We start from the raw sequence: 20,535 nt of genomic DNA, 5'->3' as shown, positions 1-20,535 counted from the left end.
TTTTTGTACATATCAAAAACTTGTATCTACAGTAAAACTTGTCACTTCATCCAGTCCGTTTTTCAGATTTCCAATCCTTAAAATAGAAAAATTTCTCGTTTGTAAGCGATTTTTCATCAAATAAAGAACCATTAGCATCTGCAAGTCACTGTTTTAAGACTTCCGAGATATGGAAATCACCGATATCGGATAAAAGCATTGGTGAATAAAGTGCATAAATGTTTTGGGGGATCATATTGAAAAATAATAGTAACTTAAAGATATATTTCTTTCATAACATGGCGCAAACTTTTCGAATTTCCCTTTAGGGAAATTCGAAAAGTTTGCGCCATGTTATGAAAGAATTCTTTTTTTTTTATTTTACCTTCAGCCCAGTAATTCAAAACGAACAGTATATAGGCCTATTTACTGTAAGGGTTAGGGTTAGGGTTAGGGTTTGATGGTGCACATATTAACAAATATAGCTAATGGTACGCATATGAACCACTAAAGAAGACTGCTGGTACCTGTCTGTACTACCACCCCTGCCATCCCCTAAATAATTTGTTTGCACTTTTCCCATAGATTGATACTGTTAACTAACAGAATTACAAAACAAAAAAAAAAAACATTCTTATTTTTTAAAAAAAAACCGTCTCGAAAGCGTTAATGTTGCTTTACAATTTGTATTTTAGAAGGTATTAAACAAATAGAACTTTAAGAGAGTAAGCAAAAAAGCTAGGTGTATGTAATACTTTTATAATAACACACGCTGTTGTTTTATCAAGAGTATTTTCTTTGTTCGATTTTAATTCATCTCATCTATTAGATGAATTAAAATCGAATTAGCAAACAAAGTAAAACAGAGCTTATAATCACAAAGTAAAAGAAAAAAAGTACAGATGGGGATTTATATCATTTTTCACAGCAATTAAAGCAAAAAATTAACAGAAAATTTAATTAGAAAAAAACTGTGCCGTAGATTGGTGGGGGCAGATGGGGTGGCTTAACTCTTTTTGGGGTGGCAGATTTATAAAACGTTTTTGCATCCTTAACTGAGTACCATTACACATTGCTTAGCATTTTGGTTTAAAAAGCATCAACTGATTATTGTTATGAGAAAAAGGAAACATCAATGAAGTGGTGCTACATACAGTGAGCTAAGAGTTAAGTTTTTGTTATGCAGCAAAATAGGTTCAATGTTCAGATATTTTGGTTGAATTAAAAAACCGCTATGAATTATATTTTTACGCATGGCTCAATAGTTATAAATTATATATCTTTACAAGATAAACTACTCATAAATATATCTCTTTACTAATTGTTCAATGATAACAGTATTAAATATTGATAAATTAAATAAAGTGAAAAAGTTGAAATTAGGATTTTAGGACGATTACCCGACTTAATCGACTTTTAGTCGATTAGTAGTAGATTCATAGTCTATTAAATAGACTATGCATTTTTCAAAGTTGACTTGTTTCAACTTTCGACTAGTCGACTTTTAGTCGATTTAGTCGAAGTCGATAACAGCACTATTTAAAATCAAACATAATTAAAAATTGTATGTTTATCAGGAACTTGGTAAGCTCCGAAAATGCAGATAAAAATGTAGGTGTTGGTAAAAATAGGTTAGGGTTGGGATTTTTAATTGTTAGAGTGAACCCACGAAAACCAATATTAAGTTTTAATAATGCGCAGCCCAGAATTTTTTTGTCGTAAACAACTTAAACTAACGAATAACAATTGTGAAATCTCAAGATTCATGATAAGTTCAGTAAAGTACATGATAAGTTTGGTAAAATTCATGACCAGTTTTGTTGCAACTTTAGGACTATCAAATATAATACTACTCGCCGTAAAAATATCAAATAATGGCCAGGAATACAAAACAAGGCCAGCGCTTAAACCATATTAGTTGATGTCTTGCGGCGGCAAAGAAACATTCTACGTAAAGACCTACTGTTTTCGGAGGCGGATACCGTTAGAGGCCGTTTTCCAAGTATTATTTTGCCCGCAGAATTGAGAATATATTGGAGGCTACAGTCAATCGGGAGGCGGAATTCACCGCTGTTAAAAGACATTTTGTAGGCATGAAGATTTTAAAGGCTGCTTCCAGTGGCTTTTGCGTTGTGGCGTCGCACAGTGGAAAATTGTAAAGCAATAGCATATCATAAATGTTTTTTTACAATGTCGCAACAGTCGTTTTATTTCAATTTTATTTAATAGTTTAATAGTCAATCATTACTATAATGGGGGAATTTCACATAATTTTATGGGTATGGTAGCCAGGAAAACGCTAATTTTCCTGGCTACCATACCCATATTCTTGGACTTATTAAATGCGGCCGAGAATAGGTTGACAATAGTAGCTATAGTTCAGGCATCATTTATTTATGAGAAAATACAATGACAGTAACAAGTTATCACTTTCAAACGATGAAATTTTAATCTCAAATCAAAATAAAGTCTTTTTATTACTAAAATAATTGATTGCATTTGAATTAACATTCAAGGTTGTTAACAAATGAAATCAGCGAGACAATTTTTCAAAATTTTTTTTTCTCCAGACGGAATACTTGCTATACTTTAATCAAAGATACCATGTTTTCTAGGGGGCCTTTGTTGTTCCTACACATTGTAACATCTGTGAAAATAATGGATGAGATTGAAACTAAACTTTATTTAGGGATGAATGCTGTTCATGATTTAAAAGACTTCGTTTAGCTCCTCTAGGGAACCATGGAACAATGTTAGAACTCCTTACTTGGATAGGTCAAAACAATATGTCAGTTTATTTAAAAAAGAAACACGCTAAAGCTTCTTCGATTTTGGGTGTCTTTGATGTTGTTGTTGTTGGTTTTGTCTCGAATCATCGCAAGCTACAAATATTGTAAACTCTATAACTACTACACTTCTCCTTTCTTTGAATGAAGCTACTATATTTGGTTTTCAGATTCTTGTTCCTGGAGTTCTTGGAATAATATTTGGTATTAAAAGAAGCCACTGAACTGTAAGCTTTAAATTAGTAATTTTTACGCTGTACTTAAAGCTTTCAACTTTTGATACCGATATATAAATTATTTGCAAATCAAATAAGAATGCAAGATGTTAATTTGTCATCCTTGCTGCATACAAAAAAATTTTTTAAACAAAAATGAATTGTACTTATATTTGTAAAACACTTACACAGCAGTAATTGCAACGCAGAAATGTTATTTGAGAAATGCTTCACTTCTCCACGATGCGGACTTACGATAAAGACCAATATTCCAAAAGTTGAAAGCCAGTGCTTAAGTACATTTTAATTGCTCGAGAACCTAAATTAACACAAGGCTAAAAAATCAAAGCGCTTAAGAAACGCAAACTTGATTTCAGTGTAGCTTTAGATGAATCTCTGCAAATGCAATATTTAAAAAACGGAAACAAGAAAAAGACTTCTAGAGGCATAAAAAGTGTTACAGAGTTTGGGAAAAACCATTGCAAACTCAAAACAAAAAGTTACTAATATAAAGCTTCTAGTTGTAAGTTTTTTTTTTTTTGTAAATTGTGTTTACCCAAAAAAAAAAACAAAATGGGTAAAGATATTTGTTTGCATGAAAAAATGCCGCGAGTCTGCTTCTGACCATAAAACAACTAAAATTTAATTGATTAATACATAAGTTCTTTTGTATATTTAATTAATTTTAATTAAATCTTGTTATTAATATTTAATTAGTTTAATTTTTCCCTGGGGAACAAAATAAACGATTTTTTTTCTTTATAAAAATAGATTTTGTTCTATAAACGTTGAAAGCATTTTGATTGTTTTTTTGTTTTTCATTTTTTGCATATTTATATGTTATTCTTTTTACATATTATATATTTACATATTACATATTATTTATATATTGCAGAAAATTGTCAAAATGCTAGCCACCAATATTATATTTCAACACAACATTTATCGAAAACGAGATCACAAAAGTTGGCAAATCATTTATAGATTTAGTAGACAAGCATTTTCAAGCAAAGCCTACGTTGAACAAAATATTCAATGGAAACACTTTAAAAGTTAGTTACAGCTGCATACCGAATTTAAAATATAAGATAATGTCGCATAACAACAAAACATTGACGAAGCTGCTCACCCAAATAAGAAATCCTGTAACAGTGTCAAAAATAACACTGAACAACCTAAGGAAGCGTGGTGCATAAAGCAAGCCATAAAAGAAAAAACAGAAAACCATCAATAAAATGAAGTATTATCAGAAAAGGTCAGCCTTACCAAACAACTACAAGAAGATACGCCTTTTGCTTAAATGAAAAAGTAAAAATTAACATCTTTAGGGGAGCAAACTTGTTAAACAAGAAGCAAGAACTGATGAGCAAGTGTAGACATGTGAAAAAACTATGCTTGTGTCATTTGACAGTAAAGACATTTATAAGAAAATTTATGAAAAGCCATTTATAAGAACAGTTCATTTTTTAACGACTTTTTCTTTTTCTTTAATGTTTTCTATTTCAAAGGTTTAATTGTAATTTGACTAAAAATGCCGGCATGCCGACTTGAAACTTAAAGTACCAATAAAATTCTCATCCTTCGCTGTATTTTCAATGTTGTATCTCTTGCCACTGGACTATTGAGCACCATGGAGTAAAAAAGCTTTTTACAAATCATACTATGAACGGCTTTTCAAAGAGAAAAGCCGTTTTATCATCAAGAGAAAACGGCTTTATCATCATCTCAACCATGTAATTTACCAAAATCTTCACAATATAAGATCATAACAAATAATGTCAATCTAAGTAAGTCTTTTTAACGTGTTTTTTAATAGCACGGAAATTTTCATTGTATTAACTTAAATACACTGGTTTGAATTGTTAATGTTGGCTTTTGTCCACAAAATTCAACTTTCTTTCGGGTGACCAACGAAACAATTACAGATACAATCGCAATTAAAATAAACGCAAAGTATTGGTTGAACGGAAATGATCTGTTCTGGTCTCTCAAAGACCAGGTCAAAGCGCTGCCAAAACCAACAGCCCCAATGGATCTAAATTAAAAGTCAAAGTTTCAAAATAAAAAATAACCTTTCTCAATATCCAGGTCAAAGACCAGGTCAAAGCGCTGCCAAAACCAACAGCCCCAATGAATCTAAATTGAAAGTTAAAGTTTCAAAATAAAAAATAACCTTTCTCAATATTTTACAAATAAAAATCAGTTCTTTTTCTTTTTCTTCTACCTTCAGCCCAGTAATTCAAAACGAACAGTAGATAGGCCTACATACTGTTCGTTTTGAATTACTGGGCTGAAGGTAAAATAAAAAAAAAAGAATTCTTTCATAACATGGCGCAAACTTTTCGAATTTCCCTAAAGGGAAATTCGAAAAGTTTGCGCCATGTTATGAAAGAAATATATCTTTAAGTTACTATTATTTTTCAATATGATCCCCCAAAACATTTATGCACTTTATTCACCAATGCTTTTATCCGATATCGGTGATTTCCATATCTCGGAAGTCTTAAAACAGTGACTTGCAGATGCTAATGGTTCTTTATTTGATGAAAAATCGCTTACAAACGAGAAATTTTTCTATTTTAAGGATTGGAAATCTGAAAAACGGACTGGATGAAGTGACAAGTTTTACTGTAGATACAAGTTTTTGATATGTACAAAAAGAATATCGCAACGAAATATTTATAGATTCTTTTACAAATTACTTATTTTTCAAACGAATTAATCAAGAAGCTGATTGAAAAGCTGATAGTAGAACTGTCAAGCTATTGTTCAATTCTGTGAAAATTAGCAGGGCGTAATTAGCAGGGCGTAATAGTTCCCCCTCCCCCTCCAATCAAACGCGCTATCTTAGTTTTTAAAAATTAACTAAATAAAATTAGTAAAAAAAATTAACTCTTAATAAAACAAAAAAGCACTTTAATTTGATGTTTTGGATGAAATATGTAAGAAATTATTTGTAGACTTTAAGGCCAATATAGGTGGGTGTTGCAATTCACTACAAAAGTTTAATATATACCGCAATTTATGTTAATTTTCCGAACTTTCAAAATTACCCTCGTAAATATAAAAAATAGTTCTTCATCTTCCAACAGAAGATACAGACGTCCCAATTCCATTAGCTAGGCCCAGCAAGGCTGATTCAACAGAGTTATTTTTAAACACGTTTATAGCAACGAAGCCTGACATCATAGCTATACGCACAATAACTTGATTAAACCACAAAACAACCCAAAGAACTGTTCTAAATGATATAAACAGAAAAAACTTCAAATTACTTTTATCAAATAAAATCTTCTTATCATACATGTATGTCTCAAAGTACAACTTCAAACATTCTTTAAAAAATATTACTTTTATTAAATCGGAGTTCTCTATATAATGATCCCTGATAGCATCAATCGCAACTTGACATTTAAAGCAAACCCCTCTTAACTTATGTGAGATATGATATTTTACAAGAACATTACGATTTTTATGTTTTTGAACTTAATTAATTCTAAATAAAATATTATTCATTTGTTATAAATTAAACAGCGAGTAGGAGAGACAGTGCTAGTTTTTGTTTTTGAATCTTGAAAATATTTGATGTTTTTGAAAACCTAAAACAACAATTTTGAAGTATTTGGTGAGTATGACTAAATGTTAAGACTTTGTATCTCTATCTTATATAACAAGCAGACAATTTAAAAAAAAAAATTAAATACACCAAAAAAAGGCATAGACTTCAACTTTATGAGTGTTATCTCTAAGAGTACCGTCATTTAATCCTTCAGGGTCAAGTTTAAGTACAGATCTTTATTATTAGAATGGTTTTAAGATGGTAACAAGCTTCATCCAAAAGAATAATCCTAATTCAACAGACCTTTTACAAACTCATCTTAACATTTGTATCATTTTTAAAAATATCCTAGTAAAAATAAATATATATCACAATAACTATTATGAAAAAACACGAACTTATCTGAAGTAATGAATCGATGCTCTCTCAAATGAATTGATGCTCTCTGGCTAAAAACCCTGAAATTAAATCAACTGTAGCCAACTAGCCCCAGTTTCCCCTAATGAGCAATTGGAGTGGAACAAATTACTTTCTTTTTTTTTATAAGACCAATTAAAGGTATTGATGGCATTAATGCACCAAATAGCAGAGACGATACCAATAGTATCTGCAGACATAAAATGGGTCAGATATCTTAGCAAGAGGCTGGACTTACATTTGCAATCTTTGAAGTATATAAATATCTTACCTTTTTTGAACCAAACCGGTCAATTATCTATAATCATAAAAAAATCCATAGCATAGAGTAGAGAATTACATTTATAGCAACTTTAAAGATATAAATAATAATAAGTTGATAAATAATATTTTTTACAATAAAAGGAACAACTTCATCAATAAGCTTTTGAATATTTGTTTTAGTGAAAACAGAACATAAACTTTGGGAGTGCTATTCCATAATAAAGTGCTACTAGTGCTACACCTTCAATCAAAGTTCAAGTTCATAATTTTCAATCCAGAATCGTCATTAAAAGTCAAGCTATAAACTGTTTTACTTTTAACTGTTTAGTTTTAGAAAAAAGATTAAACAGTACAACATTCTCACTACAATACAAAATACCCAATGGTACACACACACTCATACACAGACACTCAAGTATCCCGTTAAAAGTTTTTGGATATTGCATGATTAAAACGTCAAAACTGCCAAATGCTTCATGCACATTCAATTTCATTTTTATTTTACAAAATCTTCAACAAAAAAAAAATTGAACATTGAACAGAGTAAATTTTAATAATAATTAAAAGTTAATTAAAATTGAATATATATTTTTTTTAAATTTCTTACAAATTTTTTATGCTGCAGACAAAACTTTTTAACAGAATGTTACATCATCTTTTTTTTTTTGTTATTTTTTTAGCATGTAAATACTTGTATATATACTTGTATGTATACTGGAATATACATGAAGAGTCCAGGGGAAGAAACGGCATAGTCACATTTTTGGTTTTTCTTAGTTATTGCTCCTGCCCTATGCATAGACTTGTATAGTTTGTATTTAACTAGATTTCAAGCGAAAAAAATGTAAATGTCCATATGATAATTAAAAAAGAAAAAACCCTATACAATGGAAAAAGCGGCATGGTCCAATGTTTACAGGGGAAAAAACGGCAGTGTCACTAATGTCATGCGATATTTTTAGTCACATGATCACACCGTCCAATGGCTTTTCTTTCCATCTTCGGCATCAAGAAAGGCAGGGTCGAGACAATAAAACGGAGTTTATCAACTACAGGTAGGCCTAGCATAGAGACTATACTATATAGAATAAGGTCTAGTGTTTTTACATATAATTTAATTAACAAAAGCTATCCTTACATTATGTTTTATATTGTGCAAACATTATTAGGCCTCTACTTTCGATTAGACTAGTCTAGTGCTCTACTATAGGCTATAGGCCTACTAGACTAAAAGACTATAGGCCTATCTAATGCTTAAAATTTTGATTAATTTTAAAATTATAAAAATAATTAGAAAGGCTTTGGCTTTGATTTTAGTCTAAATAAAAGGGACTAGTCTCTATTATAATCATATTAACAAAAATATTATTGTTAACATAATATTTCCCTAAGCCTAAGCTTTTAGTGTAGATTTAAATAAAAGGGACTAATCGATATGAAATGGTAAATAAATTGAAACAGTTTCTCAATTATTTATCAAGCATGTTATTTTAAGATTTTAATCTTTAATTTAGTTTTTGATGAACAGAAATAATTTAACATATTTTATGATTGTTTTTCACCTTTTCATCTTTAGGTGAGCCACCAAAGGACAGAAGAGGTCAACATACAAATAGACCTAATAAGCTGACAGATGAAACGGTTCAGAAGATAAGAGATCACATTTCATCTTATAGGGGTAGACAGTCTCACTACTCGCAAGATAAAACAAGACGCCTATATTTATCTGAGGATTTAAACATTAACAAAATGTTTAACATGCTTCAAATTATCTATCCAGATAGCAAGATTTCTTACGAGACATACAGGACAATATTTAACAATGATTTTAACATTGCTTTTGGATATCCTCGTATAGACACTTGTTCAAAGTGTGATGAGCTTAAAATGAGAATAGATCTCATTGCTAAAGATTTAATGAACCCTGATTTGCAAGCAAAGCTTAAAGAGTTGGAAGCTGAAAGGGACTTGCATCAAAGAAAAGCAGAAACATTTTATCGAAGAAAAAGAGAATCTAGGATAAAAGCAATTAATGATTCAACATTTGAAGCAATAGCATTCGACTATCAAAGAAATTTAAATGTCCCTAATAACTCAACCAATGATTTTTATTACAGAAGAAAACTTTCATTTCTTTCTTTTAACATCCATGTACTATCGAGCAAAAATGTGTTTATCTATGGCTATGATGAAACTGTAGCCAAAAAGGGGACAGAGGAGGTGACATCTATGTTACATGATTATTTTATTCATCACCTAAGTCAAGATGTCAGGGAATTAGAGCTTTTTTGTGATTCTTGTGCAGGCCAAAATAAAAATTATACAGTCTTTAGGTTTCTGGATTATCTAGTTCAGCATAAAAAAAGATTTGACTCAATAAAGATTTTCTTTCCTGAAAGAGGGCATTCTTACATGGAGTGTGATAAAGATATGGGTCTCATTAACACCAAATCACAGGTCAATATACCTTCTGATTGGATTGATATTTTTAAAGCTTCTCGCATGAATCCAGCTCCTTTCAATGTTTTGGAGCTCAGGCAGGACATGGTGAAAAGTATGACACAATTTTTAAAACCTTTCTATAAGGCTGGATGTCCTGTTCCAACTAGATGTCTTAGAGAAGTGTTTTTTTCCAAAAATGATCCAGGAACAATGAATCACAGAGACTCTTGGAATGGTGCCTTTTTAAAAAGCGCCATTACTTCAAATATGAGAGGCAAAAACAAAAATGCTCCATGTGAACCTTTAAACTTATACTCTGAGAAACTGTGCATATCAATGGCTAAATTTAAAGATCTGCAGGTTTTTAAAAAGTTCACTAATAGACCTGACTACTTTGACTCCTTACCACATGATAACAATAAAAATGAAGTTAATGGACAAGAGGAGTTTGACTATTTGGACTAAATAAAAGTTGTTATTAAACAGTTCTGTTGAAATAAAATAACATTATTTTATCTTCCTTATAAATGATTGTTATTTTGTATAGTCCTTGTTTATAGAATGTTAATTTGTGTGTATGAATGAATGTGAGTTTCTTAGTTCAAATTGAGTAATATAATATTTTTTTTAAATGACCTTTTAATTTTTATGACCTAAAAGTAAAAGTCTATTTGGTAAGAAGGGTTCAGTTTTATGTGGCCACCATATATAATAAAATACAATGACCATTTATCTTTACTTTTCTTCATCTGATGTCAGGCAGACATTAACTTATTTTGAGTGTACATTATTTTAAAAAGAAAAAAATCCTGATTTTTAGAAATGAGTAAACAAAGGATTTCTTGGATTTTTATCCATGAGCAATTATTGGATTCAGCTACCAAAAAAAAGATATTATTATTCCAAAGAATTACAAAAATGATTTTAGTATTGTGCACTGCATTTAAACAGTCAGAACCGTTATTGTATAGACATTTTGAAGATTAAATTTGAAATAAAAATGCTTTAAGGAACTCTTAGATATTCTAAAATAAAAAGATATATGTTAAATTAATGTTCATTATAAGTTTTTAGATAGTTGGTGCCTAAAATTTAAATAAAAAACATAGATGAAACTTGCATAGCAAATTACAGTGGAAAAAACGGCAATGTCCAAATGGACCCAACTCCAGGTATGAAGCGACAAAATTTTTAATATTTAAGCCAGAACCATTGTAACTTCATAATTGCTTAAAGAAATGGACATTTTTGAGAATTGGTGAAAAAAAATTAAGTGTTTGATTAAAAGTAATGTTGTGAATGGTTTTAAACTTTAAAAATCGAATATCTCAAAACTACAAAAATGTGACTATGCCGTTTTTTCCCCTGGACTCTTCACATATTTGTATATGAGTTTGAATATATGTTATAATACTATATATATATATATATATATATATATATATATATATATATATATATATATATATATATATATATATATATATATATATATATATATATATATATATATATATATATATATTGAATATATATTGGGTGTAATTAGGATCCTGAAATTTAGCATCAAATAACAGTTATAACATTGAACAAGTGTTTACTTGTTGGGAAATCTTTACCAACTAAGACTCTCGCGATAATCAGCGAACATTTCATTCTTAAAACTTTAAACATCAAGAAGAGCTTACCTTATTGATTAAAACAATTTGAGCAATAAACATAGCAATTGAAACAACTAGATATATCAAACCAATTTTAAATGGTGACATTCCGTAACCCCCTTCAATAAAGGAAAACAATCAAAGCCAAATTCAAACAAAGGATAAAACTGATCTGAAGAGTAAACAATCACAATGAATATGCAAACATTTATAGCAACTAGAAAGACTTACCATACTGAACTGAAGTAGCAGTAAATACAGGGAACGGTTCTTCAAAACCAATGGTAAACACAGTGTATAAACCATACAGCAAAGCAGAAAGTGGAAAGTCTTTATTTCTAAAGTTAAAATTAAAAGATTAGAAAAAAATCAATAAAAAACATTACAAAAAATAAGAAAAGTAATGAAAAGAAATAACAAATTCTGTCACATCAATCAAGCAAACAAACATTTTGAAATAGTCAAAAGATATGAAAAAAAAATCTTTAAGTATAGAACTCTAATTGATGTTTTGCGCTGATTAACATCTATAAATATATCAGCAGGATAATATTTTCTGTAACTCAGGACCTGCACATAGTTATTATATTAAGAAACTAATGCCATGCCATTAAATTCATTTAGGAATTGTAAAAAAGGCTTATACTTAAATCAAAAAACTGTCCACCAAGCTCTTATCTTTTATTTTTATGAACCAAACATTTGTAATAGTCAGATTTTATGAAAATTACCAAATTTTGAAAATTTTGGTTGCCTTTGGCCACGATCACCTCAGCTAAACCTTTTGAGATCAACTTGACCAAATATTGGGTCTCTTCTGTTATTATGTTATCCTATGTACTCGTTAAAACTTCTTTCAGCTCATCTCTGTCTTTAAGTGCTTGGTCACAAGTGCTTTTGTCCAAAACATATCAAAAATGTTCTATCAAGACTGAGCTTATTCGTATCAAAGTATAGCTTCACTTTCTCATGCTTTTGGTATATTATCCTGCTGGAATATGAAATTGTTCTGCATTCTTAACTTTTTAGTAGTTGGTTGCAAGTCCGCCTTAAGAGTTTCACACTAAACTGAAACACCCATTTTGTTATCAATAAATGTCAATTTTCCCACTTTTTTCCAAATCATACATATTTGTCAATTCTCCAAACCATTATATTTTTTCCTGCTGCTTTACAGTGCCTCACAAGTAACTCAATTTATAAGCTTCTCCTTTTTTCAGCACATTTTCTAGACTCCATCTGATGAGACAAGGAACAAAACCTTTTTCAAATATGACACCAATACTTTTTCGTACTTCTTTGCAAACTCCAATTGATGTGTCATTTGTTTTGCAATTAAGATAGGCTTCTTTCGAACTACTCTGTCTCTATAACTTAGTTCTCTGATTGAATATTGATTGTTTGAGGTGTCACTTTGATGTCTTGGTCTTTTTTTAACTATAAAAGCTTATGTAGCACTCAAAAGGAAATTGTTTCCAATCCAATTTTCTAATCAGACCAAATTTCTTAACAATTTAGAATGTATTGGTAAGAATAGTTCCTGTCATTTAGGATATGATGGTATGATTTTCTTCAATTTTTCAAATAAACTGTGAGGCTTTGTTGATGGAAAGAATGAAACTTTTTTTTTTAATTTTTAGTTTTATTTCAAGTTTGATTGTTTAATTTTCTCCATTTAGGGGAGACCGGGGCTAGTTGCAAACAGGGTTAAATTGCAAAAATGCAGTTTAAAGAATGGTTTTTATAAATTTTTCCTAAATTTTTCTCAAACAATATAACTATAACTTTAATATGTTATAATATAAATATAATATAAGTATACAATATAAATATAACTTTAAAAATAATTGACTTTAAACTGTAAAAAACTTACAGTTATTAAATAAAATTTTCAAAAGATATTGATGTTTTTTTTATTTCCATGTAAAATTCTAAATTTCGTTTTTGAAGTTTTTTGGATTTCACTTTAAACTTTGAGGAATATGACCATAATAAAGTAATGGTAAGTTAAAAAAATCTTTTTCAAACACGAAAAGCTAAAAAAAATTGTTTTCAATATAAATAATTATATACAATGATTGGAGTGATTATGATGCCTATGGGGTAAGTTGCATCAAATTGCTTGGGGTAAGTTGAATCATAAATTAGCTGCGAGTTTTGTTGATTTTACGCATTTTATAGTTTTTTTTTAAAAAAAATGGACGTTTTTTTTATATAACAGCGTAGCAATAAGCGAAAAACAAAAGTTTTATGATGAAGATAAGTTACCATAAGTTGTATATGTATATAATATATATGAACCATGTGTATATATATGTATATATATTTATGTATTACATATTATGTATATATACATTTATCTTATAGGTATACTATGTATAAATTTATATATATAAATTTATACATAATATACATATAACATACATGTATATATACATAATATATAATACACAAATATATATGCATACATATACATACGGTTCATATATATTATATACAAATACAACTAATATTAACTTATCTTCATTGTAAAACGTTTGCTTTAAATTTATATATATATATATATATATATATATATATATATATATATATATATATATATATATATATATATATATATATATATAGGCGCTATTTTACTTTCGCACCTCCCTTTTTTTATTGCAGATTATGATAGAGAATTTTATGCTGATTCAGAAAAATATAAAAACATGGACCTGAAAATCAACGGAAAGTGCTCTAATTCGAAGTCAAAGTTGTAAAAAATCCAACTAAAAACCCTAATATTCGCCACCATTTTGAGAATTATAAGTTAATGATCTTTTAGCTTACAAAAGCAATACGTTAATAGCATGGTTTTTACGTTAAAAAAGTCGTTAAAGTATGTTTTTCCGAAGTGTCTTCGTAGAGCGCAATGCGCTCTACATAGCCATAAGCTTCTCAGTGCGCAATATAGTACATGCAATGCGCTCTACATAGCCATAAGCTACTAAGGCGGTTAGGGTCAAGACGGGATAGGGCAATACAATAATAATTATTCATCAATTTGTCTACATTCTCACATTCTACGTTCAACCTTTATTTGAAATCTTCCATTAATTTCATTTCGTTATTATACATTAAAATAATAATGCAAAGGCTGATGGAAACCATGTCTGCTTATTGCGCAATGTAACGGTAATTAATTTTCGTTAAAACCGAAAGCGTTTTGAAAAAGATTTTTAAAAACAAAATTCAAGTATTTTAATTGATAATTCAATTTTTTCATGCAATTTTTAAAACTATGGATTTATTTTAGTTTTATGTTTATTTTTTTTTTTGTAAACAGTCTCTTTTTTATTGCAATAATACCTTAAAAGTTTTCCAAAGCTGCTATTCTTCAACCATCCAGTATCTTTCAACTTTTGATGGCTCAGGATCAATCAATCTTGATAATTCAGAGATTGGTTGAATATTTTTTCTAAGCAATGTACTATCAATAGAACAATGAAGATAAGCATCCACATTCATAGTGTCCTCAAAGCCTTCTTTTTTGTCTTTAATAGTTAATGATATCGCATCATGGGAAACTCTGTAAACAAACAATAAAAATTATCAACTTAACTGTTTTAACTTAAAACGTCTTATAATTTTGGATTTTGATTTTAAACCCTTCTTAGTTCCAAGAATATGATGCACAATACATTCTAGTACCAAACCAAAATTTTCAGGTTAAATGTGTTTTACTTTCAACAATATTTGTAAAAAAGAAAAAAGAAAAAATGAAGATAGTAACGAAGATTGATGAAGTTTATAATTATGTAAATCAGTATTTGGTGGCATAGCCTTTCAAGAGGGTGAGTCAGTATCCTTAGTTAGTTTGTATATAAAAATTCTATGTAAATAAAAAAAATTTAAAAAAATAATTAAAAAATTTAGAGTTATTTTAATTTTGAATTTACTTTTTGAAAATAAATTTAAAAACTATACACAGTGATTTATAAAAGAAAAGAACTTCTAACAATCAAAAATATAGTTGCATGGCTATATATTTCATAAACAAAAAAATGGTTTACCGTTAAAAAAATGGTGTACATTTTCTTTAAAAGATATTGTCCAAAAAATGATAAAAAAATACACTTGCCTGCTACTGTCAATAATTGCATTGCTAATCTTAAATGAGTTTAAGTAAATCTTTTTACAAAACTGAGTTAAAGTTTTTTTACAATAAAACTAAACATTTAACTCTTTTACATAGGCAACCAAACCCCAAATCTCTTAAATCATCAAAAGTGCTTCTCCATGCCAATGCATTACAAAAAATGATTATCTTATAGCCTAAATCTCTAAGAAAATTTATTTATGAAAACAAAAGACAACGTTGTTTGCTAAAAAGTATTTCTGAATAAATTAAAGGAATATTTTGGAAAATAAAGTTAATGTTTTTAAAGAAAGAGACATTAAACAGATTGTTTAGTTAGACATAAATTTAAAAATCTTTAATAAGTAACAGTAAAAACCAATCAATAAACATTAGGCAATAATTGAAATTACTGCCATAAACAATTAGTTTAGTTGTATCAGAAAGGAAAAACTCTGAAACCTATTTATTTTTAAAAAATATTACGCCTAAGAAAGAACTCAAACCCTGATGTCACGTTTTTGGAAAAAGATGAATCTTTTTCTAGTTTTGACTTTCAAAGGTCTAAATGTCATCCTTTTAAAAAAAGCCTGCCTATTATCCATGTGATTTTGTTTGATCCTTTTAAGAGATTCCACAGAATTGCTATTAAATTAAATCCTTATTTTCATAAGTTATTTAAATAATAATTAATATTTTTAAGTTTTAAAAGATAAAATCATAGGTAATGAAAATAACCTTATCTCACTAAATGCTTTGGTGTTTTGAATGCAGTTAGAGTTAAATTTACGTTTATATAAAACTGATAAAGAAGTTGATTATTACTCAATAATATTTGTTGAAAACCAAAAAACCAAATCTTGATGTTTTTTTTTTTTAATTTAAAACTTAGTGTGTTTTCTTCTAACTTGCAGGTAATAAAAGAGATTTGAAAAAAGAAGCTATAAAAAAAGCTTAACTTTTTCTAAAAGACAAGATTTTGCTTTTAAAAAGTTAGACTTTTTGAAAGGCAGCAAATAAAATGGATTTTTTTTAAAACAATATTCTTTTAAAAGAGTTAATTTTAAAAGTTAATTTTAAAATAAAAACTTTTTGTAAGTCAAAACTTTAAAAAGTTCAACCTTTCCCAAAAGCCCAAAGTTAGAATTAGGGAAAAAAGTTTTTTAAAATACATTTTTTTGACTCATAATAAAGTTGGACTTTTTCAGAGGTTGTGTTTTAAAAAAATTTGACTTCTTTTCAAAAAAGCACATTTTGACATTTTAAACTAACATTTGAAAGCCAATGCTTCGTTTTTTTTTAAAAACTAAATTTAAACTTTTGAAAGAGTGCAACTTTTTGTTAACCGTTTAAAAAAATTCAACGTTTTCCAAGTCGGAATTAGAGAAAAATGTAAAACACACACAAAAATCCCATAAACATCATCTTTGGTGTAGTACAAACACTTATCTCAATTTTTTTTATTTAGGAATTGTTGCACACATTTTTAGCTATTCCATTAAAAATAATCTGAAATAGAAAATATTTGAGTAGGCATTAAGTTTAAAAGTAATTGGAAAGATAGAAGAATAAACTGAAAAATAATTTTTATCACTTTCTCTTCACTTTAAATGTGAAATTTAAAAAAAAAAAAAATTGAACTTGTTTTATTAGTTTGTTATGGTTTTTTTGAGTGTGAATATTTAAGTTTAAATCTAAAGGCAAAAAAAAATCATAGAAAATAAATTTTTCACCTCTTTGGAAGAACAAAGATAGCACTAGATAATGCCACTGTTGTCCCAACAACAATAATTACATTTGGGACGAATATTTTGAAATAGTCAAAGAATGAACCTACAATCAGATTATGGTTCTTATACATGGACCAAAACCAGAAGTAAATACAAAATTAAATAAAATTGTCTAACTTTTTATTCTAAACAAAACTGTTTTTAAACTTAAATAAAATTTAGATTAAAATTTTCAAACTAATGTATTATATAAGAAACGCATTTTTGTTAGAGAAATCTTTTATGTAAGAATACAACTACTGAGTTATGCAGTATTTTAAGTCAAATATTAAAATAGTTTGACTTAAAACATTGTATAGTGCAAGATATGAAGATTATATATGAAAGATATAAATTTCCGAAAGATATGAAGAATATATGAAGAAAACATATGTGAAGAATATGATGAATATAAAGAATATGAAGAACATTTCAAGAATATGAAAAAAAAAAGAGGACAAAAAGTTTATAAAGAATAACAGTTATAGTCATCACATACACTGGTGTGCAAAAGTTTTTGGTCAGTGAGATTTTGTATTCTAATATTTTTAAAAATAGGACTTATAATTGTTATAAGATGTTCGTATGAGATATAGGAAACAAAATAATATAGAGAAAATATATATTATTTATGTTTGTTAACATAATTGCTGTTGTAACTGTTACATTTGCATGTGCAAATGTTTCCAACCAAATAATATACATTGACACAGTAGGATGTTCAAAATTTCAATTACAAATAAAAGCACATCAAATATTTACATTTAGCTTATAAAAGGTCATGAGAGAATAAACATGGACTGACATATGCATATCCAAATTCATGTTAGAGTGAGATACTTTTCAAAGGAAGGAAAATCTTCTGAAATTGCTGCCCTATTACAGATAGGTAAATTAATTGTGAACAATATCGATGTAAAATATTGTCAAAAAAACAGTTGCCAATATTGCATTCAAGCAAAAGGATGGACACCTAGCTAATTTTATTTGCAGTAAAGTGATATAAAGACTAAACGAAATGGGAAACTTTTAGTTGTATTGGTATTTAAAAAAATATTAATTTATAAAAAGGAATAAGAAAACCTATTGAAAAATTCTCTAAGTTGTAGGAGGGTAAACAGAAAGTGTTACAAAAAATGCTAAAAAAGCTGATAAACTTGCAAGTAAGATCTAAAGAATAAAAAACATAAGCTAGTTTTCATTCTTCGCGCATAAATTTGTGTTAACTTCAGAGAATGCTAAGAGACATAATATATAGCACATTAGAATATAATACCATTGTTATAAAAGACAAGTATTTTGTATGAATGTGCAACTTTTTTAATGAATTTGTTTGGATTAGGGCTGCCAATTCGAACTTTTTTTTAGAAGTTCGAACTTGAACATGTTTGAACTATTTGGGAAAAAAGTTCGAACATTTTCGAACATTTTTTAATGTACTAAAACACGCAAAATAAAAGAGTACAAGTTAAAAACTAAACTGTTTATTTATCTAGCAATGAAACTGTTTATTTATAAAAAAAAAAACTATTTAATATAGAGACCCGCTTCTCATTTTCACTATATTTAAGTTGAAAAACATTACTCAGTATTTTTAAGTGTTTGTTTTAAAAAAGTTAATGCATCTAATGTATTATCCCGTAATGAGCTCCTTATTTTTGTTACAAATAATCCTAGGCTAGAGGAGGCGCTTTCAGCCTCCACAGATGTCGGAAGAATTATTTTAAGAGCATTAAAAAGCATTTCTAAATTTTTGGGTCTTGATTTGCTGGCTTCAAAAAGAGCCATTTCCTTTTTAATGAGGTTAGATCCAAGTTCCCTTTATCTACTGTCATTTGAAAATCAGAGGTTTTAATGAAACTTTTAAGTTCTTGAGCTAAAGTCAATTTAATGTTAGTATTTTTCATATCATCAGTTATATCACTGTTACAGACTTCTCCATCAGCATCAGAGTCTTCCTCGCTAAACTGGAATAATCTTTGAATAAGATAGGTTGCAATATTTGCTATAGAGTTTCTTTTTATTTTATTCCCAAACTGATCATCTTGATTCAAAACATCTGGGTTGGATAAATATTTCATTAGATGTATTAACTTTATGTTTCTCCTTTCAACAATTCTTTTTTCAAACTGCTGTTTTACAAGTTGACTAATTGGCGTGTTGGCTTCATCCAATTTTTTCCGGATAAATTGAATTATAATTTCAGAAGACAATAAATCATTAACACGTTTGGAAAGTGCTCCAATAACTAGTTTGAGCGACTTTAGGGCAACATAAAGGTTATTAACTTTATCTAGTTCATTCTTAGAAAGAGGAAAATTGGTGTTTTTGCTAATTAAAGCTACTTTATTTCTTTTTTGACTTCCAAAAGCCCTTCTAACCTTACAATTGTGCTGCTCCACCTTGTCCTGGAGTTAGAAATCAAAGCTTTCTCTTTTCCGAATGCTTTAATAATATTTGGCTGAAGATTATCATCATTTTTTACAGGTGATCTATAAAACATCTGTACTAATTTTCGAATTTTGGCCACCGGCTTTTGAAATTCAGTTTTCAATAAGGGTACCAACTTTTCAGTAGATATTTGAATTGTTTCAACATAATCAACCGAGTTTTCATCTTCTCCTCACTATCACCATCATAATCTTCATTAAGATCTTCAATTGAATCATTAGCTTTAATAGTATCACCAACTTCAATGGTTTCATTAACTTCAATTGTATCAACAGGCTCATTGTCAAAATTTTCGTTTGGTAGTGCAGCACTTTTTTTTTAAAAAAGCACATCAATTACGCGTAAATGGATAGCATGATTGTAATATATTTGATGCTCTGGTTTAGTGTTATTGACAATTTTTTTCATCAAACTGGCTCCATCTGTAACAAAGACAACAATATCTTTTTCTAAGTTTAAACCAAATGAATTAAGTTTTTTATTAAATAGTTCAATGGCTTTCGATGCTGGCATCGTGCCATGTGCCCTGAACATTCCAAGAGATTGAAATCCTCCGTTATAATGAATATTCAAATTCATGAATCTCCTGTTTTTAACTGATGTGTACTCGTCAAATGTTAGGCTAAGTTTGCCATTAGTTAAAATGACTTTTTGTAATGAAGCAATTAGTTGTTTCTTGATTATTTCAAAGTATTTCATCACTAAATCACGAACAGTTTTATCGAGATGATCGTTAAGGCATTTCTTCTGAAAGTTCGAACTTTTAAACGAAAAAAGTTCGAACCTGAACGTTGAAAGTTTGGCGTAAAGTTCAAACGTTCGAAGTTGAACATCTCACTGTTGTAAAAAATGACCAAAAACTACTTTGAGCT

The 20,535-nt window shown here is 28.7% G+C and overlaps 1 protein-coding gene and 1 pseudogene across 1 annotated transcript; one reads left to right on the top strand and one right to left on the bottom strand.

Annotated features, from left to right (window-relative positions):
* Positions 1-4,807: 4,807 nt before the first annotated feature.
* Positions 4,808-20,242, bottom strand: LOC149886408 (uncharacterized; annotated as a pseudogene).
* On the top strand, positions 8,970-10,127 carry LOC149886409 (uncharacterized). The gene has a single exon (XM_090093273.1). It carries the CDS (start codon positions 8,970-8,972, stop codon positions 10,125-10,127), a length of 1,158 nt encoding a protein of 385 aa, XP_089949399.1.
* Positions 20,243-20,535: the final 293 nt, after the last annotated feature.

Source organism: Hydra viridissima, unplaced genomic scaffold, assembly GCF_058129835.1.
Source record: "Hydra viridissima isolate aposymbiotic clone 2 unplaced genomic scaffold, HvirCarnegie_v1 scaffold_7, whole genome shotgun sequence".
NCBI classification, from domain to species: Eukaryota; Metazoa; Cnidaria; class Hydrozoa; order Anthoathecata; family Hydridae; genus Hydra; species Hydra viridissima.
The sequence above is the reverse complement of the archived record's forward strand: the minus strand, read 5'-3'. Positions and strand labels throughout refer to the sequence as shown.